The sequence below is a fragment of the Dipodomys ordii genome, unplaced genomic scaffold (assembly GCF_000151885.1).
Source record: "Dipodomys ordii isolate 6190 unplaced genomic scaffold, Dord_2.0 Scaffold10, whole genome shotgun sequence".
NCBI classification, from domain to species: Eukaryota; Metazoa; Chordata; class Mammalia; order Rodentia; family Heteromyidae; genus Dipodomys; species Dipodomys ordii.
In genome coordinates, this window is record NW_012267226.1 from 16,715,874 (window position 1) to 16,738,892 (window position 23,019).

A 23,019-nucleotide genomic window follows, 5' to 3' on the forward strand; every position below is an offset into this window, starting at 1 on the left:
TTTCAAGTTCTTTCTATTTAAGAGGTGATCCACAAGTAGATGCTGGCTTTGCTATATGAATAAGAGGAAGGCTGGGTTTTCTCCCCAGTGCCTGGAGCTGGAGTCTGACACATCTTCAGGCTCTGCCAGACCAGTCCTTTATATAAAGTTGAGATGTTTTCTTCATATAGCAGAGGCTGCTTTTAAAGTCAGGATTTTAAAATGTTTGCTTTAATTGTTTGCTTTAGTTTTACTTAAAAAAAAAAACAAGAACCAAAAAAAAAACCACCTTTGAGCCTAGTGCTGGTGGCTAGTGTGATCCTGGTGTAGTAGATGTGATCCTAACTACTCAGGAGGCTGAGATCTGAGAATCACCATCCAAACCCAGCCCAGGCAAGAAAATCCATGAGACTCTCCAACTAACCACCAAAAAGCTGGAAGTGCAGCTGTGGTTCAAGTGGTAGAGTGCTAGCCTTGAGCAAAAAATTCAGTCAGGGATAGCATCCAGGCACTGAGTTCAAGCCCCAGGACTGGCACAATCATTTTTCAAAAAGAGAGAAACACCTTTGTCTAAGAGTATGAAGGTGCATCATGAGCTGAGATTCCTAGTAGCATCCACATAGATCATAAATGGGATCATGAATGTGGCACAGTAAGTTGTTCTCAATCATGACAAAGTTGTATTTAAAGAATTCTTTAAAACAAAAGCAAAATTCTTAGCCAGTGCTGGTGACTCATACCTGTTATCCTTTCTACTCAGGAGGCTGAGATATGAGGACCATGATTCAAAGCCAGGGAAGAAAAGTCCATGACACCCTTCTGTCCAATTAACTATCAAAAAGCTAGAAGTGTGGATGTGGCTCAAGTTGGGCAAAGCAGCAAGCAAGAGCATGAGGTTTTGAGTTCATACCCCACTATCAGTACACACACACACACACACACACACACACACACACACACGGTCTTGGAGTCGAATGTACCTTTGTCCCACAGTATTGGCAGGGATGAGGCAGTAAAAAATGTGGGAACATTACCTCATGTAGGAGAACTTGACTATGATCTCTCCTAAGCTTTCCTGAGTTACTGCCTGGAGGGACTTGCCCAGGGCTGGTCTCCTGATGTCCAGACCTGTCCTTAGAAGGGCCACCCCCTAGAAGGATGATGCCAGTGTGCCACACTGCTGGGACACAGGCAGCCTCTTCCCAGTAGGTAGTGAGGAAAGCCCTTCTCAGTGTTTTCCTCCCATTCCTCAGAAGGCTCAGAGTGTAGTCAGGCGCCAGTGGCTCACACCTGTAATCCTAGCTACTCAGGAGGCTGAGATCTAAGGGTCGCAGTTCAAAGCCAGGCCAGGCAGGAAAGTCCGTGAAACCCTTATCTCCAAGAAACCACCAGAAAACCGGAAGTGGCACTGTGGCTCAAGTGGTAGAGCTGAAGAGCTGAGGGACAGCACCCAGGCCCAGAGTTCAACCCCCATGATGGAAAAAAAAAAAAAGAAGGTTCAGAGTATGCCTGAACTCAGGTGAACACATCCCCCTTCTGTTGAGCTTTGTGTTTGAATCAAGCCTGGGAACCAATGGTGCTGAGCACCTTATCCTGTAGATCTGTGGGCTCACCCTGGAGTTTCCCCCTGCGTTGACCCTTGTCCCCCAGGGAAAGATGCAAACACATGGCCAGCAGGTGTTACATGCCAGACAGAGAGGTGTTGTCTGCAAGACCCTGAGTCAGGAAGTGTTATTGGGGTAGTCTTAATAAAGGGGGGTTTCTCTCTGGGTAACTTAATGGACTCCTCCTCTCCCCATATAATAACATAGGCTTATCAAAGCAGGTTAAACCAGCAGCAGTCACAAATAACTCAAGGACCCCCACTTGTACGCGTGCATGGCTTACCTGTTTGGAGGTTCCTTTGTGTGTTCTTCCTGTGTGTGCATGAAGGGAATGAGGGAGCTGTGCTTCTAAAACATAGATAAACTCTAACCTGGGGAAATGTTGCTGATTCACATTGTTTAAGCCAAATGCCTACATGCTGTCAAGACCCTCCAGTGCTAAGCTCATAGCCTCATTTTGCCTTGAGAGGGGCTCTTCCCTTGGAACTATTTACAACTTAACTACATAATTTTATCTATCCCCCTATTTGAACCATACACCTGTAGAATTTCAAAGCCTGAAAGTTACATCTTCATTTGCTTCTGTACAGCAAAATAGACCAGTTCTTTCCAGATACAGAGAGTACATAGTCTCTACTTTAAAAAAAAATGAGGTACCCTGACATTTTTTGTTTCTAAATGGGGTCCACTATGTGGCATATGAAAGTATACTTTAGATGTATTATATGTGATTAAAACACAGAAACTTCTACCCTTTTTCTAGAACAGTATGAATGAATTATGCAAATAATCCAAGCCAACTTATGAGAGGGAGGGAGAGAGAGGGAGAGAGGGAGAAAGAGGACTTTACCAGAATGAATCAGGCTGTCTGATCACGACAGTTTAGTATCCTGTTTACTCTGATTCCAGTGACATTGTACCCTGAGGGTTTAAACAGATACCTACACCTTGGAAGTATGGAATCACCAAGCCATACTAAGGTGATGTTGGAAAGAGGTTGGTGTTTTCCAAATTTTCATCTAGTTCTCCAAAGGGACGTTGCCAGTGGAAAAGAAAAGATCCGTCAAGTATCCATGTCTCTCCAAGTATGCAATGTCTAACACCCTCCATGCAGGAAGATGCTTAGTGTAACTTGATTATCCCTCCCTCTTTTTCATGTACTTTTCCTGCAGGAGAGAAAGAATGGTAGGAACAGTGTATGCATTCTGTGCCACAGCAACTTCCAAAGAGTCTTATTCTATAGGGCGCATGCTGGAGGGCAGCTGTATCTTTCATATACAAACAAGCCAGGGACAGCTTCTGCATAACACAGACCTCACCCAGTCATTAAGAATAGGTTTATTCCATTTCATTTAGTTATTAAAAACAGAGCTAAGCAAGGCATGTATGTTTTGCTATCCATGTGCACCATGGATATAAACATGTGCCTACTATAGACACATACGAAGAATAGGACATGAAAACTGGTCTTTTTTATTTTAATCCTCTCTGCTGAGGACCATCAGATTCCCTTTCTGCTGTCCCTCTGATCCTGTGGAGCCAGCTGGTCCTGCCGAATTAGTTGTTCATTTTCAGCCAGCATTTAAGGCCGTGCAGCTGTTCCTGGCCCATTCCCTTACCTGAACAGTAGGCTTGGCAGACGCTCAGACTCCTGGTTTGAAGTTAAAAAGAGAGCTGTGCCCTGTGCTGGTCTGCGGGCCACCTGTTCCATGCATGAAGTTTCTCTTCCTAATTCGAATTTGCATCAGCTTCTCCTACTGTCATTCCCAAGACTGCCATTTCTATTTCTTCAGTATCCATGTGCCTTCTCGATCTGTTTCTCTCCCCTCAATTCCCTCCCCCTTTTTTTAATCTTCATTTTTCTTTCTTCAGTGGCTCCTGCTGGCTCTTCTACCTTTGTTCCATTGTCTTCGCCAGCTAGTGAGTATCATTTTGTTCATCCGTCTCTCTGCAGGTTGCTTGCCACCAGCTACAGTTTGTCGGCCTAATGTTAACTCTTTTACCAGGAGAATCACTGAGACTTTAGAGAAGCCAAGGAAAAGAGCAATAGGCACAAGGCCTGTCAGATTCAGAGGAGTGAACAGGAGAGCCCTGCCGACAGCCTCCCTGGATTTGCCGAGGCCAGCCATCCCCACGATTTCTCATGGGCTAGAATTTGATATTTGGAGAAGCTCAAGGAATTTACTACAGAAAAAAATCTATATATATACACACATATCTCCTCTTGAGGGTCATACAAAATGCTTTTGAGGTGTTAGGTTTTTCACCCTTTCTTTTAATTGGCACAGTTGGATTTCCAACATTGACATTAGGTAGTGAGGCCCGTAGCTTGCACTTTCTCCGTAAACACATACATTTCTTGTAAATATTCATAGGAAAATAAAGTGTCTGCTTACAGATGTTCTTGGCAGTCACGGCCTCCACAAATTATTTAACCTTTTGCAAGGGAGGTTTGCTTTTCTCCTCTCTAAAATCGAATAAGCGCTTACTCAGCATGCACCCCCATCAAGAAAACAGCAAACTTCACAAGCATTGTTTTTTTCAAATTGGTAAGCCTTGTTCACCCTGGATCAGTACCACTGACCCAGTGGGAATGGAGATCAGTCATGCTCTGGCTTCTTCAACCTGGCAGAGGCTGGCTGATTTCCAGTCATTTCTTTCCTGCCCTGTCTTTTGATTGCCTTGAATCATCCAGAGAAGAAAGCACACCAGGCCTGCTGCCCTTTGGCATTTGAACCTAGTTTTCTAGAGGGAAGAAATAAAGCAAAGTTAGACAACATTTGAGCACGCGTGGGCTGGAATGCCAACAGTGGCTCAGAGAGGCACACACAGAGAGTTTGCAGGCAGGGTGGTCCTGCCGGCTAGCACTATGCTTAGTACAGCCCAAGCCTCTGTCTCCTCCCCCTCCACTTCAGGACACTCAAGCCCCAAGTCCAAATGCCATGTGTATGACTCAGAAATATCCCCATCATACCACTCCTCTTTAGCAAAAAGGAGCTCAGGCTTTGGACCAGACTGACTGGGTTCAAATCCCAGCACTTCTATTCTTCCTATGCAATTCCATGTCTCCTTCAGTCTTAGATCTCTCATCCCTAAAATAAAGGATAGATTCTGCATATCTGTATATATATATATATATATATTAAATTTGATATATATATAGACACATATACATATAGTAAATGCTAGTAATTGGGGGATATATTATCACTTGCTGTGTGAGTGTCATTTGTCAGTAAAAAAAATCTCTGAAGATTTCTTTAAAATACTTATATTAATATTGATAAATCAGGGAAGAAGGAAGCTTCGCCATCTCATGTCTTTTCTTTCTCATGATGCTCATATAAAATATATAGATGCATTCACACATGCGTACAGATTTGAGTTTGTCTCCCTTCCCTCCTTCACCTTTCTTTGCCCTTTCTGCCCTTCATGTTTCCATAGCAACCTGGCCTCTTCCTGCCCTTACAACTGCAGAGCTGTCTAGTGAGTACATCGCTGAGAAGCTGCCTCTGATGGCTGTTTGTTGTAGACTTCCGGGTGGAATCACGGCCCATGTTTTCTTTCATGAGAAGCAACAGTTGTGAATGCATGCAGGCTCCTAGCCTAGTGTGGTTTCCTATGCATGCTATCTGCTTGGCCAAGAGAGCAAACCAGTCATCCTCAACAGATCAGGGGGGATTATTTCTAGAATACTCAGTTCACAGGAGACCTTTCCAAATTGAGTCTCATGTTACAAAATAGAGAAGACCAGGAAAATCACACTGGAACACACACGCATGCATGTACACAACACACATGCACACGCACTCACACTTATGTAGAGTTGCAAAACAACTCGGCACAAAGGAAGAAATAAGAAATGGCTCCTCCACATATGCTAGGGGTGATGTGGAGAAGCGAAGAGTGGCTGCCTTCGAAAGCACGCTTGCCTTTGTATCAGAATACTCAGAGAACATGCAGGCAGGGGCCCTTCAGGTTTTCTCAGTGCTGGAAATGTGGTTTGCCAGCTGGGCACTGGTGGCTCACACCTGTTATCCTACCTTCTGGGGAGGTTGAGATCCAAGAATCCAGGAAGCCAGCCTGGGCAGGTAAATTTAAGAGAGATTCTTTCTTATCTCCAATAAACCAGAAAAAAATTAGAAGTATAAGTATGGCTCGGGTGGTATAAGAAAAAGAAAGGGAGGGAAGGTGAAAGGGAGAAGAAAGGAAGGAAGGAAGGAAGGAAGCAACCGTGATAGACCAAAGACACCTAGCCCAGGCTTGTTCTTAGTTTAAAGTCAAGACAAAGAACTGGAGTTCTGTTCTTGACAACAGACTCAAAACTCAGATGATACAGTTTTCTCCCATCATGGACACCTGACACTTAAGTGTAGACCATCACCCGTTATGGGCTGGTATTTACAACACTCTATGAAGCCAGATCAGCCATAGGACTATGTGTAGACATGTGCAGTGTTCAGGGGCTAAAGCTGGGTGTGGCTTTCAGATTTTACAATATCTCTGGGTGTAGAGCACAAACGGCACGTATCCCACGGACAAGCAGTCAGAGCGAGAAGGCAAGAAGCAGAAAGCCCAGCTTCTGATACATAATTAAACAAGGGAGAAAAGAGATTTCTGGTTCTGAGTGTTGGATGAAATGTTTCCTTTTTCTTCTGCAGAACACACCTAAGGGTTTGCTTTCTTGGCTGTGTGTGTGTGTGTGTGTGTGTGTGTGTGTGTGTGTGTGTGTGTGTGTGGCAAGGAATTTTAATCCCAGAAGCTTTTGAGGTTTCATTTTGTGAGCAGAGCAGCACAGGTGACGGCAAGCTTGCCCGCGTTTAATTCAGATATGGTCTGGATTCGTTTTATTTTACTGTTGCATTTGGAAAAGCAGTGCAGCTAACAACACCCTTTCTTGTTTGGTGTCCCTCTTGTCCTTGTGTAGCCTGTGCTACAGTGTGTATCTCACACAATGGGAGAAAACTACATGATGAATCTGCATGACTGTGTGTCTCTGTGTCGCATGGACGCTTGTGTCAGTAAAACACGGTCTTAATTCCATATTTGTCCTGAAGAAGGAATGATGGGTGTTTAATTGTTAAGCACCAGAACTTTCTGACCACAGGTGAAATGTGGTGACATCCAAGGGAAAAGCTTCGTAGCCTGTCTGGTTTTCAACCATAGGGCCTCGCTGATATTGAGATAAAGGAGAGTTACTCACGATAGAGCAGGAGCCCACATTTAATATGAGCATGTTCTTCAGCAACCAGACAGCATGAAACACACACACCACATGTGAATAGCAAAGCTGCTGTGAGGAAAGTCATGCCAAGTCACATTCTCAGGGTTGAAAATATGGAATAGTATCTCCTACCTTTCCGTGTGTGTGTGTGTGTGTGTGTGTGTGTGTGTGTGTGTGTATCTCCTACCTTTCCGTGTGTGTGTGTGTGTATCTCCTACCTTTCCGTGTGAGTGTGTGTGTGTGTGTGTGTATCTCCTACCTTTCCGTGTGTGTGTGTGTGTGTGTGTGTCTCGCTCTACTTAGGATCAGAGGGAATAGAGGTATCCCCAAATAAAACACCAAGAGAAAGTGCTCAACCATCTATCATCTCAGCCGCGCATGCTTGAACGGAGAATGAGGAGCTTTGGTTCTGTTAGCTCATAGCGACAAGGGGATATGTCACTTGGCTGAAACGTTTCTATTTTTAATCAGCAGCATGCTTTGGGCAGAAAGACTACTTTCTACCTCCCTTCTTTGCCCTTTTCTCTAAGCTTTATTTGCCAAAGCCCCCAATAGGCCTGTGAAAGTTAAGCTGGAAAAACCTAATACCCTCGCTAAGCAGTCAGGGTCATTCCATTTCATCTGGGAATATAGCACAGAAGAAAGGTCCCAAGAACAACATAGACAGATGCAAGCAGGAACATTACTTTTTTTTTCCCCCACACTGTAAATTTCAAATGCAGCCACACATCCGGGGCTATCACTTCAAACCTCCAAGTGTTTGTTTCATGACAGACCATCAGTTTGTTGGGCCAGAGACTCCTTTTTTGCCTTTCAGGGTCAACAGATCATTATGTCAACCACCAAAAGGAGCCTACCTCCCAGGCAGCACCGGCCTTGTCCTTTGTGTGTGTGTCTTGGCTTTGGGGAGCCCCACCAAAGCCAAGAGCCTTGTGGATGTGGTGAAGTGAGGTGAGCGCCTCCAAGTCCACCTCCCTTGGGCTGCATCCATCCGGCTTCCTACAGCTCAGCTTCCATCTCCTGGCTTCACTAGTGGAAACGTGAGATGACGTTCCTTGATTTAATGCAATCCTTTGTTCTTTCAGGGTTCACAATCTCAGGACTTTTACTTGGTGATCCATGGCCTGTTTCACCGTCCTTGCTTCCCAAAGATGCTGAGATATTTCTGGAATTTGTGAATAACAATCCTCCCCCCTTCTCTCTCTCCCCCTCCCTCCCTTCCTCCTTCTCTCTCTCTCCCATTCCCTCCCTTCCCCCCCCCCTCTCTTTTTCCTTGACTTTCTCCAGGATTGACTTTGACAGGAGTCCTGAGAGAAAGACCTCCCCATTTCAAAACAACGGTTTACACTCCTTGATGTTAATAATTAATTTAATGTGCAATGTTGTTGCAGTGGTAGCTAATGCTTATTGGTGTGGTTAACCAAGTGCTCTTGATTTATTATTCAATTTCCGGGATTTTTTTTTTACTGTCCTCCCAATGTGTTTCCTATATATGCTGCTAATTTAATTTGATTTCTCTTTTTATTTAGTCTGTGATTTTGTTATTGGTTTTTTCTCCCTGCTCATTGTTTACATCAGTTTTTAATTTTTTTGTATTTTCCATGTGACCTCCTCCACTTTCCTTTCAACCAATCATGTGCGTGCGTATCATGTGACTTTGTCATGTGGCTTGCATGGTGCTGATGATGTCGTCCACGCTGGCGAACAGAAGGTAAAATTCTTTGTTCTGATAAGTGAAGTAAGCCTGGGACCATAACCTGGCACCCAGGGCTCACTCATTTCTCTCTCTTTCCAATATTCAAAGTGAAGCCATTGGAGAGATTTCCTCTTATTCTCAATTCACATCCAGAATTCACCGTTTCATACAACTTTGACGTGGCCATTGGATGACATGACAGCCCTTTGTTTCCAAGACACCTGGTCACACCCACTGCTCTCTACCATAAAGCCACATTCGCCACCGCATAGTGTGTAAACCTGAATTTTCCCCAGAGAGTTATGAAAAACAAACAAGCCTTATGGCAGTTGTTTATCTTTATGCCTAAATAGCTCTCTAAAACCACAGTGGTCCTAAAAATGGGTTACCATTCCACGAACATGTTTGCGATGGAAATGCTACAGAAAGAATGATATCCCTGGCAAAGGTATTTGTATCAAACCAATGAAAGCACATCACAAAATTCATGCAAATTGAAGACTTTCTCGGAAATAAGAATTTAGCTAAGAGCTGCGTGGCTGTGATTGCTTGTAAGGTGCCACTCTTCAAGAGGGAGCCTCATCCAGGCAGTGGGGGCACAAATCAAGCAGCAGTCACTTGGCAATTACCATGACTGGAATTTCAGAGTAATCAAGAATCGTGATTGACCCTTGTAGCAGAGGAAATGAAATTATAGTCTAATTAAGCACAAAGCAGTGACAAAATAATTAGTTAATATTGTGCCTGTCACAACCTTGTTCAAACATCTCTCGCATACCATCAAGAGAGAGAGAGAGAGAGAGAAGAAGGAGGCCTCTCTCTACTCATGGCTTCTCTCACTAAAATCAAACACCTATTCTAGAACCTGCCCTGGGAATCATACACATTCCATTCGCTCCTAACTGGAAAGTTTTACTTGGCATCATACCCTGAGACACACACAGGCTGCACTGATCACAAAAACAGAACTAACCCCAATAACCACCCAGTGTGCCCGTGCATGCCGGGGTCCCACTTCTCTCAGAACTGATTGGGCGACATCCACACAGACAAAACCATCAACGCTTGTGTTGCATGTTCTTTGTTCCTAGTCTGTTCCATGTCATGGTCACGCGCCTCACGTGTGTTAGCCTGTGTGTTTCCCCTCTCTTCGCCTCCCATTGCCTGTCACAAAGACTTCCCCTTTTTTTTTTGTAGGTATGACAACTGCACGTTAATTTAGTCCCATTTACAGCCAGACTCCCAGATTTGCATAGGAGATGCTCTCATTTCCAAAAAGGAGCTGTCTAGTTTTGACATTGTAGAAAACAAAAGTGGGAATATTCCCCCAAACAGGACAATATCTCGCTAGGTGCTAGTGGCTCACTCCTATAATCCCAGCTACTCAGGTAGCCGAGATCTGAGGATAGAAGCTTGAAGGCAGCCAGAGTAAGAAAATCCATGAGACTCTTTATCTCCAATTAATCACCAAAAAGGCCAGAAGTACAGCTGTGGCTCAAGTGGGAGGGAATTAGCCTTAAGCAAAAAAGCTCAGGGACAGTGCCCAGGTTCTAGTTCAGGCCCCAAGACTAGCACAAAACAAGAAATGTACTCGTTGCCTTACTCATGTAACTGTAACACCTCTGTAATTAAATAAATTTTAAATAAAACTTTAAAAAATCTAATGTGATACAATCCACAATAATGATTCTCACATATCCTTTAAAAATTATTTTATCTTAGGACTGGGAAGGTGGCTCAGTGGTAGAGTGCTTGCCTTGCACGCATGCGGCCCTGGGTTTGATTCCTCAGCACCACATAAGCAGAAAACGCCGGAAGTGGTGCTATGGCTCAAGTGGTAGAGCACTAGCCTTGAGCTGAAGAGCTCAGGGACAGCATGCAGGTCCAGAGTTCAGGCCCATGACCTACAAAAAAAAATCTTATCTTGATCTTAGAGAAGAGAATTTGTGCAAGTTTTAGATCTGCTAAACTCGAATCTCACCTTAAATATGTGGTGGTTTCATATTTCTTAAAGTGTAAGCAGGATGTTGAATTTTAAAACTCATTTCATTTATTAATTTTGTTTTTTTAAGAAACAATTTGTCCAGTTCTGTGCATTGCTACAATTAAGAATGAAACAAAGCACAGCATTAGCAAGATAGAAATGTGTGTGCTCCTGAAGAGACTTCTCTAAGACATGGAAACAAGCCAAGAGATGTTGGGAGATGTTTCCTGTAGTTGCCCTAGGATTACACCTTTGGGCTGATCTTGGCTGTCAATTACTGGTTGTCCAGTAGTAAATAAATAAATAAAGATTCACTCAATACCCCCATGGACTTCTAAAACTCTGTTCATCCCTCACCCCTCCCACTTTCCATCTGTAGTGAATCCTGTCCTGCCCATCTATAACGCATAGGCAGAAGACTTCAGTCACCAGCAGAGGAAAGGGCCTTTAATAACAATTTTTTAGAAAATGGAGGAGCCAGAGCAAATGAGGTTTACAGGAGAGGGAAATCGAGTTGAGTTAACATCTTCTTCTCCATGGTTGTTAAAGTGAATTGGACCTGAGGCTGAAAGGATTCAATGAGCTAAAAGATACAGTCAGTCGGTAGCACATCCAGCAACTGATTAAATCTAATGTCCCTTTGTCTATCTGCCCCACATTGCCTGGGATCAGCCTTCACGTGGGCCAGATGTCCCATCTACTCTTCAGTTCAGCTGGGTGAATATTTACTAGCCCAATAACAACACTGAACAAAGAAGGGACACCACCATTCTCTCTGGTCACCTGGCTCCTGGGCCTGCAGAGCAGAGGGTAGATTAGCATGGCAAGAGCTAGTTTACTGCTGCTAGCTAAAATAGTCTCTGTGTGAATATGTATTGAATCTTGGGTACCTGCATGGCTTCCATTGACTTCACAGAGCCACGGTTTTGTGTGTCACCTCCTGAGGACTCTTCTGTAAATGGGACTTCCCATCTCCCCCCATCAGCATGTGTGTCATGAAAACCCCCACCCCTGTCCCCCTCTTATCAGTGCTGCATGTTGGAGCATGGTTCCTACCCCACCCCATTCATAATGATCTTTTTTTTTTCCTTTAGCTACTGACACTGGTCTGTACTAGGAATTGCTGATTCCAATTAATTAAACTCTTAACACCCACTCTTCCTTCTTAGACTGAAAAACATCACTAATTACCCTTTCCATGCCCTCTTTTATCGATTTTATATTGATATGTATACGGATATAGACTTCATTTTTTGCAGCTGTGTGTCTGGATGGGCATGGGCTCTGGAAAGTGGACACAGACTTTCCAGCAGGGTGTTTGCTCTAATTGCCTTTATTTCTAAGGATTTCCTGTACTGACAGCTCTCAGGGTAGGGAGTTAGCAAGAAGGGGTCTGTAGTAGGAGGCAGTGATGGTACCAGCCCAAGTCCTATGGGCAGAGATCAAGGGTCACTGCTGGCTTTGGAAATTGCCAGTTCCCTTGAGATTATCAGTACGAGCGTAGAAACATCCCAGGAGTCTCATTCTTCTTAATAACGAATCTAATAGCCATGAAACAGTGTTGAAGCCATGCCTCCACTCCCCCCTCCTCCCACCCCGCGGCCTCAGAGGTAGAAGCCAAGCTAAGTGTTGGTGATAGTTAATACTGTCATACCTTTCTCAGCCTAAGTGGTCCCCATAACCATAAGCCATACCTTCATGGTCATATTTTCTTTTTAGGATGATGAAACAAAGATAATTGATCAGTTAATCTGTTGGTATTTTCATGACACCCATGAGAAAGGAATGGATTTTTTGGTGTGTGTGGTCGAGGCTGTCAGAGTTCATTTGTTGCTGATTAATTTGTGCTGTTCTAGGCCACCCCATTCTCAACACATGCATTCATAATTCCTAAGGAGATGGGGACTAAAAAGGATGGATGAACCAAGTGCCTACTGAGCTGGGTCCCAGAGACCTGAGCATCCATTCTCTGTAAAAACGTAGGGCATTACCTGCATCTATACATTCGGTATCCTAGAATTTCCCGGAGCCAGAGACTTCAATGGAAAAGAGTTGAGTCACTTGAGAACAAGCACATCCTGGAAAGAAAAGAAAGAGAATATGTAACTCCTAAGGTTTGGGGAGAAATAATGCTGGGCAAATTAATACCCATCGTTAACATTCTTTAGAACTGTGAGAAAGCCATGGAGATAACCAAAAGAGGCGCCAGGGAGACTTTGAAGGAATGTATGTGACATAGATCATATTACATTCATTTGTTTGACATCTAGAGCTAAGAGCTCTCTTTCAGGAAGGAGAATTAGTGGCCTAATAGTTTTAAATCATGATTCCCTAAGGCAATTTGCTGATCCCCCTAAAGAGCAGTCAATAACCTCTTGATGGAATTATAATGTTTCTGAGTTGGGGGGAAAAAATGGAATAGGCTTCATATCTGAATAACTAAATCACACAGATTGGACTTTCTTTTAAAAGTAAATAAAAAAGTATAGACAAGGCTCAGATTGCTTATAAAGGAGACAGGAGTTAGGATAAATGAAATGATCACTATTTTAATGCCTCACACTGCTATTTGGTAGTGAAAAATAGATTTTTCATCCAAGCCCTGCATCCATCACTGGTTTACACCCGAACTTTGCATAGATCCCTATAGGAGAGAAGAAAGAGGAGATGAGCAAAAAGATGGAAATGTTTTCAGACCAGGCTGCTTGGCACCTTGGAATTTCATGCAAAATATTCAGCTCACCATTAGTGCTTTGGCTGTTTTGAGTGAAACACAGCGGGTCCATAAATACTTCCCACAACCCTGGACTTGCTATCATTTTTGTTGTTGTTGTTGTTGTGGGATTCATCTATTCTATAGTATTTTACAACTCTGTGTCTCTAGCTGATGAGAGGAAGGGCATGAAACAGACTTAGATTTAAGGTCACAAAAGCCCAAACATTACAAATGAAGACTCTTATAATCTGTATTGTTTGAAATGTGCATTTCAATTAATACATTCCTACAAAGGAATTAATAGGGTTTGCCTATGTATGTATTCTTTCTCCCCCCTTTCACTCATGAGTTACATGGTACTAGAAAATACACAAACTGCCAAGTCTTCCATATTTGTTGATTGGCAAGGACTATTTTTGAGGTATTGCTGCTTTCATCTTCACAGAAAATATTTGGGGTGGAGGGGAATACTGAGTCATAATTGAAGCAAAACTCAAAGGATATGATTAACCCCAGGGGTCTTCTTGTGGCAACCTGCCTATTGCTGCTGAATTGCAAACCAGAATTTACAAATAATTACAATATTGGTTTTGCTGAAATTACCCATAATGATTTCAATCCCAGCTGCCACCCCAGAACCCTGAGATTCTCTATGGCAGACCAGAATTTACAAATAATTACAATATTGGTTTTGCTGAAATTACCCATAATGATTTCAATCCTAACAGCCATCTTAGAACCTCGGGACCCTATAAATAATTTTCTCTACTAATGTGTTCAATTAAGCAATGAGCCTCTTGAATACCCAGGTCCCATTGCTTCTCCCATGGTCCCTCGTTTGTCAGGCATGGCTTGATACAGGAAGCTTAGGAAAGATTCTTAACCTTATTTATAGTCCTATTTATAAGAGCAAGCAGCAGACTGTGGAAGGAAGAGAGAAACAAATGGTTGAAAAACTACGCTTGCTGAATCTTAGAATATATGTGTAGCAAATTACAGAGCTAGAAAGTTGATCAAAAATCTCTGTGATGTTAGTTGAAAATGGTATTCCTGTAGGAACACCATCATAAGAAAGGTTATTTTTTTTCCTGTCTCAAGGCCTCAGTATTTTTTAAATGGTCCTAGTTCAGTTTTATCATTTGTCTAGCGAAAGCATGTCTTATTTATTTCTGAGGCTTGTGACAGAGTGCCTAATATCTAGTAAACACACAATATACTTTTTGTGGACTAAATCATAGACCACATACTCTTAAGTGGTTTGCCTGTATAGTATGTATGATATAAAATGCTCTAAATTCTATGAGAAAAGAATACTTGTCAGAGTAATATGGTATTCTCTCAGCTGAAATAACAAATTATAATGTTCTCAATACGGTAAGTTTATAGAACTATAGTACAGTTTTTAGGGTGATGTGTGTGTGTGTATGTGTGTGTGTGTGTGTGTGTGTGTGTACTTCCAATTCTAATTTTTCTAAACCAAATCCAAAGATGAGAGAGTATCTTCCTCAGGGCTGTTGGGCCTATAGGGATTTTCCAGAGAGATTTTTGTTCCTATGTCTTTAAAGAGACTTAAAAGTCTTATTTCAAAGATAGAACTCTTTTTTAGAGAAATGTTGTTAAAATTAGAAAGCAAAAAGTTGATGACTTTGTGCCTTAGAGAAAGGATGCATCTCCCTAACATTGGCCGAAGGTCACATACCTGTTGTGTGTGTTCGGTCTTCTGTGATGTCAGAGAAAATAGCCAGGATACCACTGCCAGCTCAGTCTAGTGAAGCCACATTGCTGTGGCCCATGACAATGGGGCCGGAAGGGGTTCTTGCATATCGTCTAATCCAGTACTCCCGCTTTACAACATACCTCCCACGCTGCAGAATTCAGAGGAATTCGGGCATTTTGGGGTAGTGATTTAAGCAGTAAAGACGGTACAGTAGAGCAGCAGCTGCAGGCACATCTCTGGAGTCTCCCATTCTTGGATGTGGTCCTTGGCTGGTGGGGATGTTGGAAAGGCCACCAGCACTGCCTGGTAAACCCCATCCTTCCCTTCCTACGGCAGGTAGACCATCCAAAGTACACTGGGATTCTCAGGGCAGAAGGTTACCATGACTAATGTCCACCATGACTAATGTCCCTTTTCATCCATCTTAGGGCCACCCTTGTCCAATTTTACCTGGGACTAAGGAAGATGTCACAGGATGTTGAACTTGCGGTGATGCTTTTGGCTGGGATGAGTTGTTGGCCCTAAGTCAGTCTGAAAATAGAATTTACCCAGCTCCACTGTGGCTTCTCCTTCCACTTGCTTGGCATTGCTGCACACACCCAGAGTTCCTGCCTTACTCTACAATAAACTGCACTTGGACTTTTGTTTTCTCACTGGACATTCATAGCTCAGCTGATGTAACTGAATCACTGTCCAAGACTCAGAAGAGTCCAGAGGATTTTGAAAAGCCTCCAGATGTTGACATGTCTAAACCAAAAGCCTGAATATTTACCATAGAACACTTGGGATCAGTAGCTAGATAGAGGCTTAACCAAACAGGCCAAGTCTTCACCTTGTCTCTATATTCTGTTTTTATTTTCCTTTGATGACAGGTTGTAGAAAACAGATCAGAAACATGGCTTTTCCTGAATCCCTTCAGCAGGTCCTCCCTGATTCAGCTTTTATATGTTCCTGTTGCCACTATTTCTTAAAACTAAATGTTCACGCAGATAACTCGTTATCTGTGTTTCTAACCAACTCCAGGTGCTCTATGAATGTGGCCGGTGCTAGGGGCTTAGGAGTAGAGCTCCATTAGCTCCCTCTCTCTTGTTCTGCTTGTGTCACAGGAAGAGGATCCCAAGGTAACTCTATAGGGCACCCAGGCCTTTACATCGTCCATGGCTGGGTTGTGGAATGGAGTGATTAGGCCAGTGGATAGATGGCCAGCTTCTTCCTGGCTCTCCCGTCACCCATCTGGGGTTCTGTTTTCCAGAGCACACACCATGGTGACCACCCAGAAGTTCATTGTCCTCTACCCTCCTTGAGTGTTTTGAGAACCGGAAGTAAATGAGCAGAGGTGGCCTCTTCCAGGAAATCCAGGCTTCCCACATGCCAAGTTAATTTTAACTCTTGCTATCAGATAGTCTCCTACTTCATTGCTTTCTACACATACTGATAGCAGAGTGTCTCTTAAATTAAACCAGTGTCTGACCGAAGAACCAGCCCAGCCTCGGTTAATTTGTCCAGTACCAGTTCATCCTCCTTCCCCAGCTTGGATCTCACAATGCTAAAGCCTAAGCAAGTATATACCACAAATAAAGAGCAACCTCAACTGATTTCTGTTGAGCCATGCCCAAGCCATTTGTTCCCTCTCCTCTCACAAAGAATAAGAACTCTGATGATCATGGCTTTAATAAATCCAAGTATCATGGATTACCACTCACTCACTCAGTTGAGCCATAAATGCAGTGTGTTCATAGGAAACTTGCCTGTGGCAAGTTGTGCTTTATTTAACCACCACTGGAAACTTATTTTTATTATCTAAGCAGTAAAACTTAATTCATGGCAAAGCTAGTTGGAAGAAAGCAGTATCATTCATTCCTATTGGGTTGGGCCCTAGGGCCTTAGAAGTGAATGATAGATTCAGGGAAAAATGATATTTTAAGGAAAATAATTAATAATAATAATAATAATTTCCTGGATGTAGGCTTTACACTCAAACACTTAGAATATTTTCCTCATACGTTAGGCTGTAGGGAAGGCTATGTCAGAGTTCTAAAAATCAAATCTGTAGTTTGAGAGCAGCTGAAAGAAAACACAAGTACCAGTGAAGAAGAGAGAGCAAGCCTTTTCTAACCAGAAAAAGGGGTGATGCTAAGAGGGAGAAGATAAGACTAAGGCAGCTAGGTGGAGTTCAGCATTTCATGCTTACTGCTTTATTTTTGGTTAAACCATGTGAATTTCTGAAAGAGAAGCCCCCACCCCATCACTGCACCCCATCTTCATTCTATTCCCAAATGTCACGTTGAGTCTGCTGGCTGTTTCAGGGGAACCCAGTGCACCAAAGCTCGAAGGGCAGATGGGCGAGGACGGGAACTCCATAAAGGTGAACCTGATCAAGCAGGACGATGGTGGCTCTCCCATCAGGCACTACCTCGTCAAGTACCGAGCGGTAAGTGGCCTCCTTCTCCAGACCCGCCCTCGCACTAACACCTGATGTGTGTCTTACAGGCAATATGGGGGCCTTGGGCAGGATTTTGAATCCCAAAACTAACCTGTAGCTGTTCAACTATGTCCACGCTGAGACCATTTGTAAACTACTTGTTTGGTTATTTCTTATTTCAGTTCAATTAGCATCATTTTATATGGCCATATATGCATAGCTATTGTGGTCCCCTGCTAGAACTATCCAACACATATACTAATTGTTACAAATGAGGCAAACTGGTTGAAAACTTTTTTTATTTGTATATGTTTTTATTGTAAAAATACTGTGCAGAAGGGTTACACTTACATGAGTAAGGTAATGAGTACATTTCCTATCGAGCATTGTTACCTCCTCCTTTGTTTATCCCCTAGCATCCCTTCCCTCCCCAACTCCTCCCCCTGCCCTTGAAAAACTTTTCAAAGTGAGGTGGTACCAAACCCACACCATGATTGGCTTGCCTTCTGCTTGAACCTTTCTACACAGCCATTTGTCCATGATCAAGTACTTTTGTGAAAATGTCACACAACTATTGAATAACTGCTCATTTTGATCAAGTGTAGCTTGCAGGGAAGGCTCTGTCTGAAGGCTTCTTCTTTATACAAAGACCCCCATGGGGGGGGTCTTATCATTAACGCCATTCGATAGATGAAGCAACTATGGTAATCAGTGATTGGCAGTCTCCACTCAGTGGGGTGAGCCTGAACTTGAATCCAGGCTTGACTGAAGAGCCTGAGCTCTTTCCCTGCCCAAGCAGTCTTCAAATTTTAATACAGCATCTGTTTCCTCGCTTGTATTTTGTCTCTCTACTTCAACCAGTCTACTTGTGCTGGCATTGAGCTTGGCTCTACGCCTATCCTTCCAGTTGCTTTCCTCCCTTCTACCCAGCTCTCTGCCTCAACCTCCCAATAGAACCCCTTTCTCCATTGTTTTTTTTTTGTTTTCGTTTTAGCATGATACTTGGACATCCACAACCGCAAGCCAGTTGTTACTGGGAGATTTAGAAACAGTGTCTGTCCATTGCAGATAATCTTGTTGCTGGGGCTTCTTACCCCTAGAAGATAATGAGCTAGAGAGAAGTTTTTGCCTTCTTCATCAAACCCAAATAAATTGGGGGGGGTTGTTATTGTTTGTTTATTGTCTGCAAGTTGGCTTATTCCCTCCCTGTCTACCCCTCTGGAAGTGACATGTAGTTTTTTAACTGATGGCGCTTCTGCAAAAAGTGGTCCAGCACAGAATCCTTATAGAGTCTAAGGTATACGTACAGGTAGGTTCTCAGCCAACCCAGTTGGTATTCTCATTTTATCTCTAAGTCAGCTGGTTTAAGAGGGAAAGCATCAGCTGAGTTCCCTGAGGCCTAGCTCAGAGGTATCACTGAAAGACAGGGAAGGATGCAGGACTGGGCAGGTGGCCTTGCATCCAGGCCTTGCTGGAATCAGAGGAATGAGAGAGCGAAATGCCTCTGGCCATTATTAGGCTAATGTGGCCCGGTTAGAAGAGCCTGGGTCTTATAACCAACCAGTTCCAGCATCTACACCTCAATAGACCATACCTGCAGACCTCCATTTCCCCATCTGTAAAATGGGGATAGAATAACTCACCAAGTTGCTCTAAAGACTCGTTTTAATATTTGCAAGGAACCTGAAATGTACCTGACACTCGGGAGCCTCTATAAATGGAAACTAATTACTGTAAAGATGCCAGCTCCAGCTGGAAATATCTCCTCTGTCAGATCGCCTGAATGGCTTACAGCGGCTGCGCTAAAAAAAAAGACAATGGGGGGAATAATAATCCCAACAACTTAGACTTTTCTCTCTTTCACTTCAACGCTTAATGTTTGCTAACTATTATCATATATTAATATGTATGATACAACAGAATGCTTACTTTATTGAGTGCTTGCTTTATTGTCTGGTTGTCTCTTCTGTAACGATGTTTGCTTGGGAAGACAGAAAGAAGAGCAAAGACAGGCAGCTCAATTTCTTAGTTCAAATTCAAACAGGGCTTTGTAGTGATTATACACAACCTTATTTTTGTTTTAGATTTTAGGAAACCACAATTGTCTTGCCCGCATTTCCCCCGTCAGCATGCGCACTCACATCCCTAAGGCCCATTTTGAAGTTTTTAACTAATTATCTTGCACTGATAGGGCCCCTTTGCTGTAAGGTAACTGTTCATCCAGCCTCAGCCCAGGGCCCAGGGCCCAGGGTGATTGCTGAGCCACTTCCTAGTCTTCCATGGAGCAGCATGTTATTTAGTAAATATTTGTCAGACCTCTTTCTTGCCCAGCATGTACCTTGGGCATATCATTTCTGAAAAAGTCAGAGGGAGCCAGGAACCCACGTGGCATGCCACAGTAATCCTACCTACCAAAGACTCTGAGATCTAGAGGGTCAAGATCAAGAGCCAAACTGGGCAGCAAAGTCTGTGAAATTCCATCTCTATTAATCAATTAAAAAAAAAAAAAACAAGCTAAGCTGGCCACCAGTGGCTCACACCTGCCTGTAATCCTACACAGAAAGCTGAGATCTGAGGATCACAGTTCAAAACCAGCCAGGGCAGGAACATCCATGAGGCTCTTATCTCCAATCAACCAACAGGAAACCAGAAGTGGTGCTGTGCCTCAAAGTTGGTAGCATGCTAGCCTTGTGCAAAAGAGCTCAGGGACAGTGCCCATGCTCTGAGTTCAAGCTCCATAGCTGACAAAAGAAAAGCCAACATGGAGGTATGGTTTGAATGGTAAAGCACCAGCCTTGAGCAAGCAAGCTAAGCAGGAATGCATGTACCTCAGTTTAAGCCCCAAAACAAGCAGAGAGAGAGAGAGAGTCAGATTGTACAGCTGTGTGTGAGCTATGCAGTTGTGAAACTATCTGAAGACTCCTTGGGAAGTCTGAGTCTTCTCCCACTTCTTTAATTGAGATGCAGTTGCCTAGCAACAGCTTTGTAATCTCCCCTTCAGTACAGACTTCCTGACATATGTGTAGGCTATAACTGGAAAGAGCATAGGATGAGAAGAAAGGGGGCTCCCAGAACTCTAGCTTTGTGCCTCTCATTCTGCCCTGGGCAGTGCTTGCTTGGCTGAATGAGGCACTCCTCTGGGCCTTCTGAACATCCCACAGGGTTGAGTCTGACAGCAAAGCCTCATCTGTCCAGCTGCAGGCTGTAGCCACCAGACCGCATGTCATGGAATATTTGTATACATTTGCTGAGCACTTGCTACAGAAAGTGAAGAAGACAGCTTCAGGCTGTGCTCTTGACTTGTGAGGTGACTTTGGAAAGCCACCCAGCCTGGCCGTTACATCCCCGCCATCAAGTTTAATAGGAGCTTCACCGCCCCCTCTAGACTTGTGGCCGGGGCTCAGTGAGAAAATGTGTGGGGACAGACTTCCACAGGGCAAGCGCCTGACACGCTGTAGGTGCTCAATAAATGACAGTGCCTATTTGTGGTAAAACTGGAATCTACGCAGCATTCACCTGTCCAAAGGTGAGGTACACACCGGAATGGGGGCAGCATTGTGAAATATGACCAGAAACATGAGTCTTCTAGGAAATCCTAGTGCATCCCAGAATGCAATCCTTTACGAACATGGCAAACCTCGCCTCCTGATCTGTGTGATCCTTAAGACTTCTCAGGCTCAGTAAAAATGAATTCCCAGGCCCTGTACTTGCTTCCTGATTTTGTGGTTTTTGCATCATTATTTGTTTCGGTTTGGGGTTGTTTTGCGTGTTTTATTTGCTCTTTTTTTCCTCCTGCTTAGCAATACTCAGAGCCTTGGTGTTCCTACACAGGAATTATATCACTTGAAACCTATTTTCCAGGCCTCTATTTTTTTGTTTTGCTTTAGGCTATTTTTCAGATAGGGTCCTGTGTTTTCCTCGTGGGCCTACCTGAACCATGATCATCCTAGCTGCAAGCCTAGCATACCACCATTCCCAGCATGTTGGTAGAAATGGAGCCTATATTGGCTCAGGCTGCCCTCCTAGCCTTCCTGATCTCTGCCTCCCAAGTCATTAGGATTATAGGCATGAGCTACCATCCCAGCCCTAACACCAGTCATTATTTTTTACTCTCGTAGTAGCCAATCCTGCCAAGATTGTTTATTAAAGCTCTCTGGTGTCTTCTGTCCTTCCTGCCAATTTTTCCCAGAAGCTCTCCTCCGAATGGAAACCAGAGATCCGGCTCCCCTCTGGCAGTGATCACATCATGCTCAAGGCCCTCGAATGGAATGCTGAGTATGAAGTCTATGTGGTGGCCGAGAACCAGCAAGGAAAATCCAAGGCGGCTCACTTTGTGTTCAGGACCTCGGCACAGCCCACGGCCATCCCAGGTACACCTCGCTCCCTCTGCTTTCTGTAGTGTCCTGCTTTGAATTAATGCACACGTGCTGCACTCCTAATGCGCCTGAACAGCCCTGACAATCGCTTGCTTACAGCCGTCCTCATGACTGGTTGCCCATGCCAAGCTTAGTTTTGCCTTGTAGCTCTCTGTGCAGTGGGTTGAGATGTGCTTGACCGGCCCCAGGAGAGCTAAGCCAAGCATCCTGGGGAGAGGGTCCTGTCTCATTCAGCCGTGAACGGCTGAATGCTAACCAGTTTATAAGCCTCCTTAGATGGAAAATGCCTTGCCTCAAACACAGGTTGAGGAAGGAGCCTAATGAGACTTTATCTGCTAGCTGCATCCCATACCAGGACCTAGTATCTTTTTTTCATATGCCTCCTATCTGATGCTTGCTTTAACTGCACAGCCATGGTCCAACTCTCTTCTCTTTGGTAACCCCAAGAGAAGGAAGAGACAGTGTCCAGTGAGTGACAGACATGAAAAACAGAGAATAAATTGAACCTCTTGAAATGAACAGGTAGACTAGCTAGCATCTAGAAAAACGCCATCAGTGGAAGTCTGTTAGACTGTGGTGTCAGCATTTGTCCTGGCAGGTGACATATCTGTCTCTAGGGAATCAGAGCTGACTTGAGTTCACTCGAGACTAAAGTGAGAGTCCTGATTTCTGGTCCAATATGCCCTGTCCTTGTACAGTGGACACATGTCCTCATTGGCCAGATCCCCTCCAAGAAGACAGAGCTCTTCTGCCATGCCTGTGCTTTCTCCAGGCCAGCTGAATACCAACTGTAGACAGGCGATGTGGGCATAGATGTGGGCCCATATAGTCTGCCAAGGCCAAAGGTATAGGAAGATAGCCCTGAACAGCTCCCATCATGCCTGCTGTGTGTATAGAGCTTGCCAACCTCTTGGTCAATTGACACAATTGCTCTTCCTGGGGCAAGGGGGCGGGGAGGGGGCAGGGAGACAGGCCAAGAAAGGTCTCTGTCACAAAGAGAGAGACCAGTGTATGACTCTCGATGATTGTTTGTGTGTGAATGGCTGGGAGACGTGTGGGGGCCGCCAGCACCAGCAAGTTGGCAGGTGAGTTTGAAACTATAGAAGTATCCAATGCGTTGTGGTTAAGGCCCCTTAGTGTATGATGGGGTGGGCGTGTCTAAAGGCAAGGTAACCTGGAGGTGATCGCCCGAAATGGTTCTCTCCCTGGATTAAAAGGAAGTCTGAAGAGAGGTGGCCCTGGTTTTCTTCTTCCCCTTCTTTCTTTGGGTGCTCTGGTGTGTTTTGCTGTGAAATGGACAG

At 44.0% G+C, this 23,019-nt stretch overlaps 1 protein-coding gene across 1 annotated transcript in view; it reads left to right on the forward strand.

Annotated features, from left to right (window-relative positions):
- Ncam1 (neural cell adhesion molecule 1) overlaps positions 1–23,019 on the forward strand; it is a 61,497-nt gene that overhangs the window by 24,201 nt on the left and 14,277 nt on the right. Inside the window, exons 14-17 of the mRNA XM_013009565.1 lie at positions 3,456–3,503; positions 8,516–8,518; positions 17,227–17,351; positions 21,535–21,712. Coding sequence (XP_012865019.1) covers positions 3,456–3,503; positions 8,516–8,518; positions 17,227–17,351; positions 21,535–21,712 — 354 coding nt within the window. The remainder of the gene's footprint in view (positions 1–3,455; positions 3,504–8,515; positions 8,519–17,226; positions 17,352–21,534; positions 21,713–23,019) is intronic.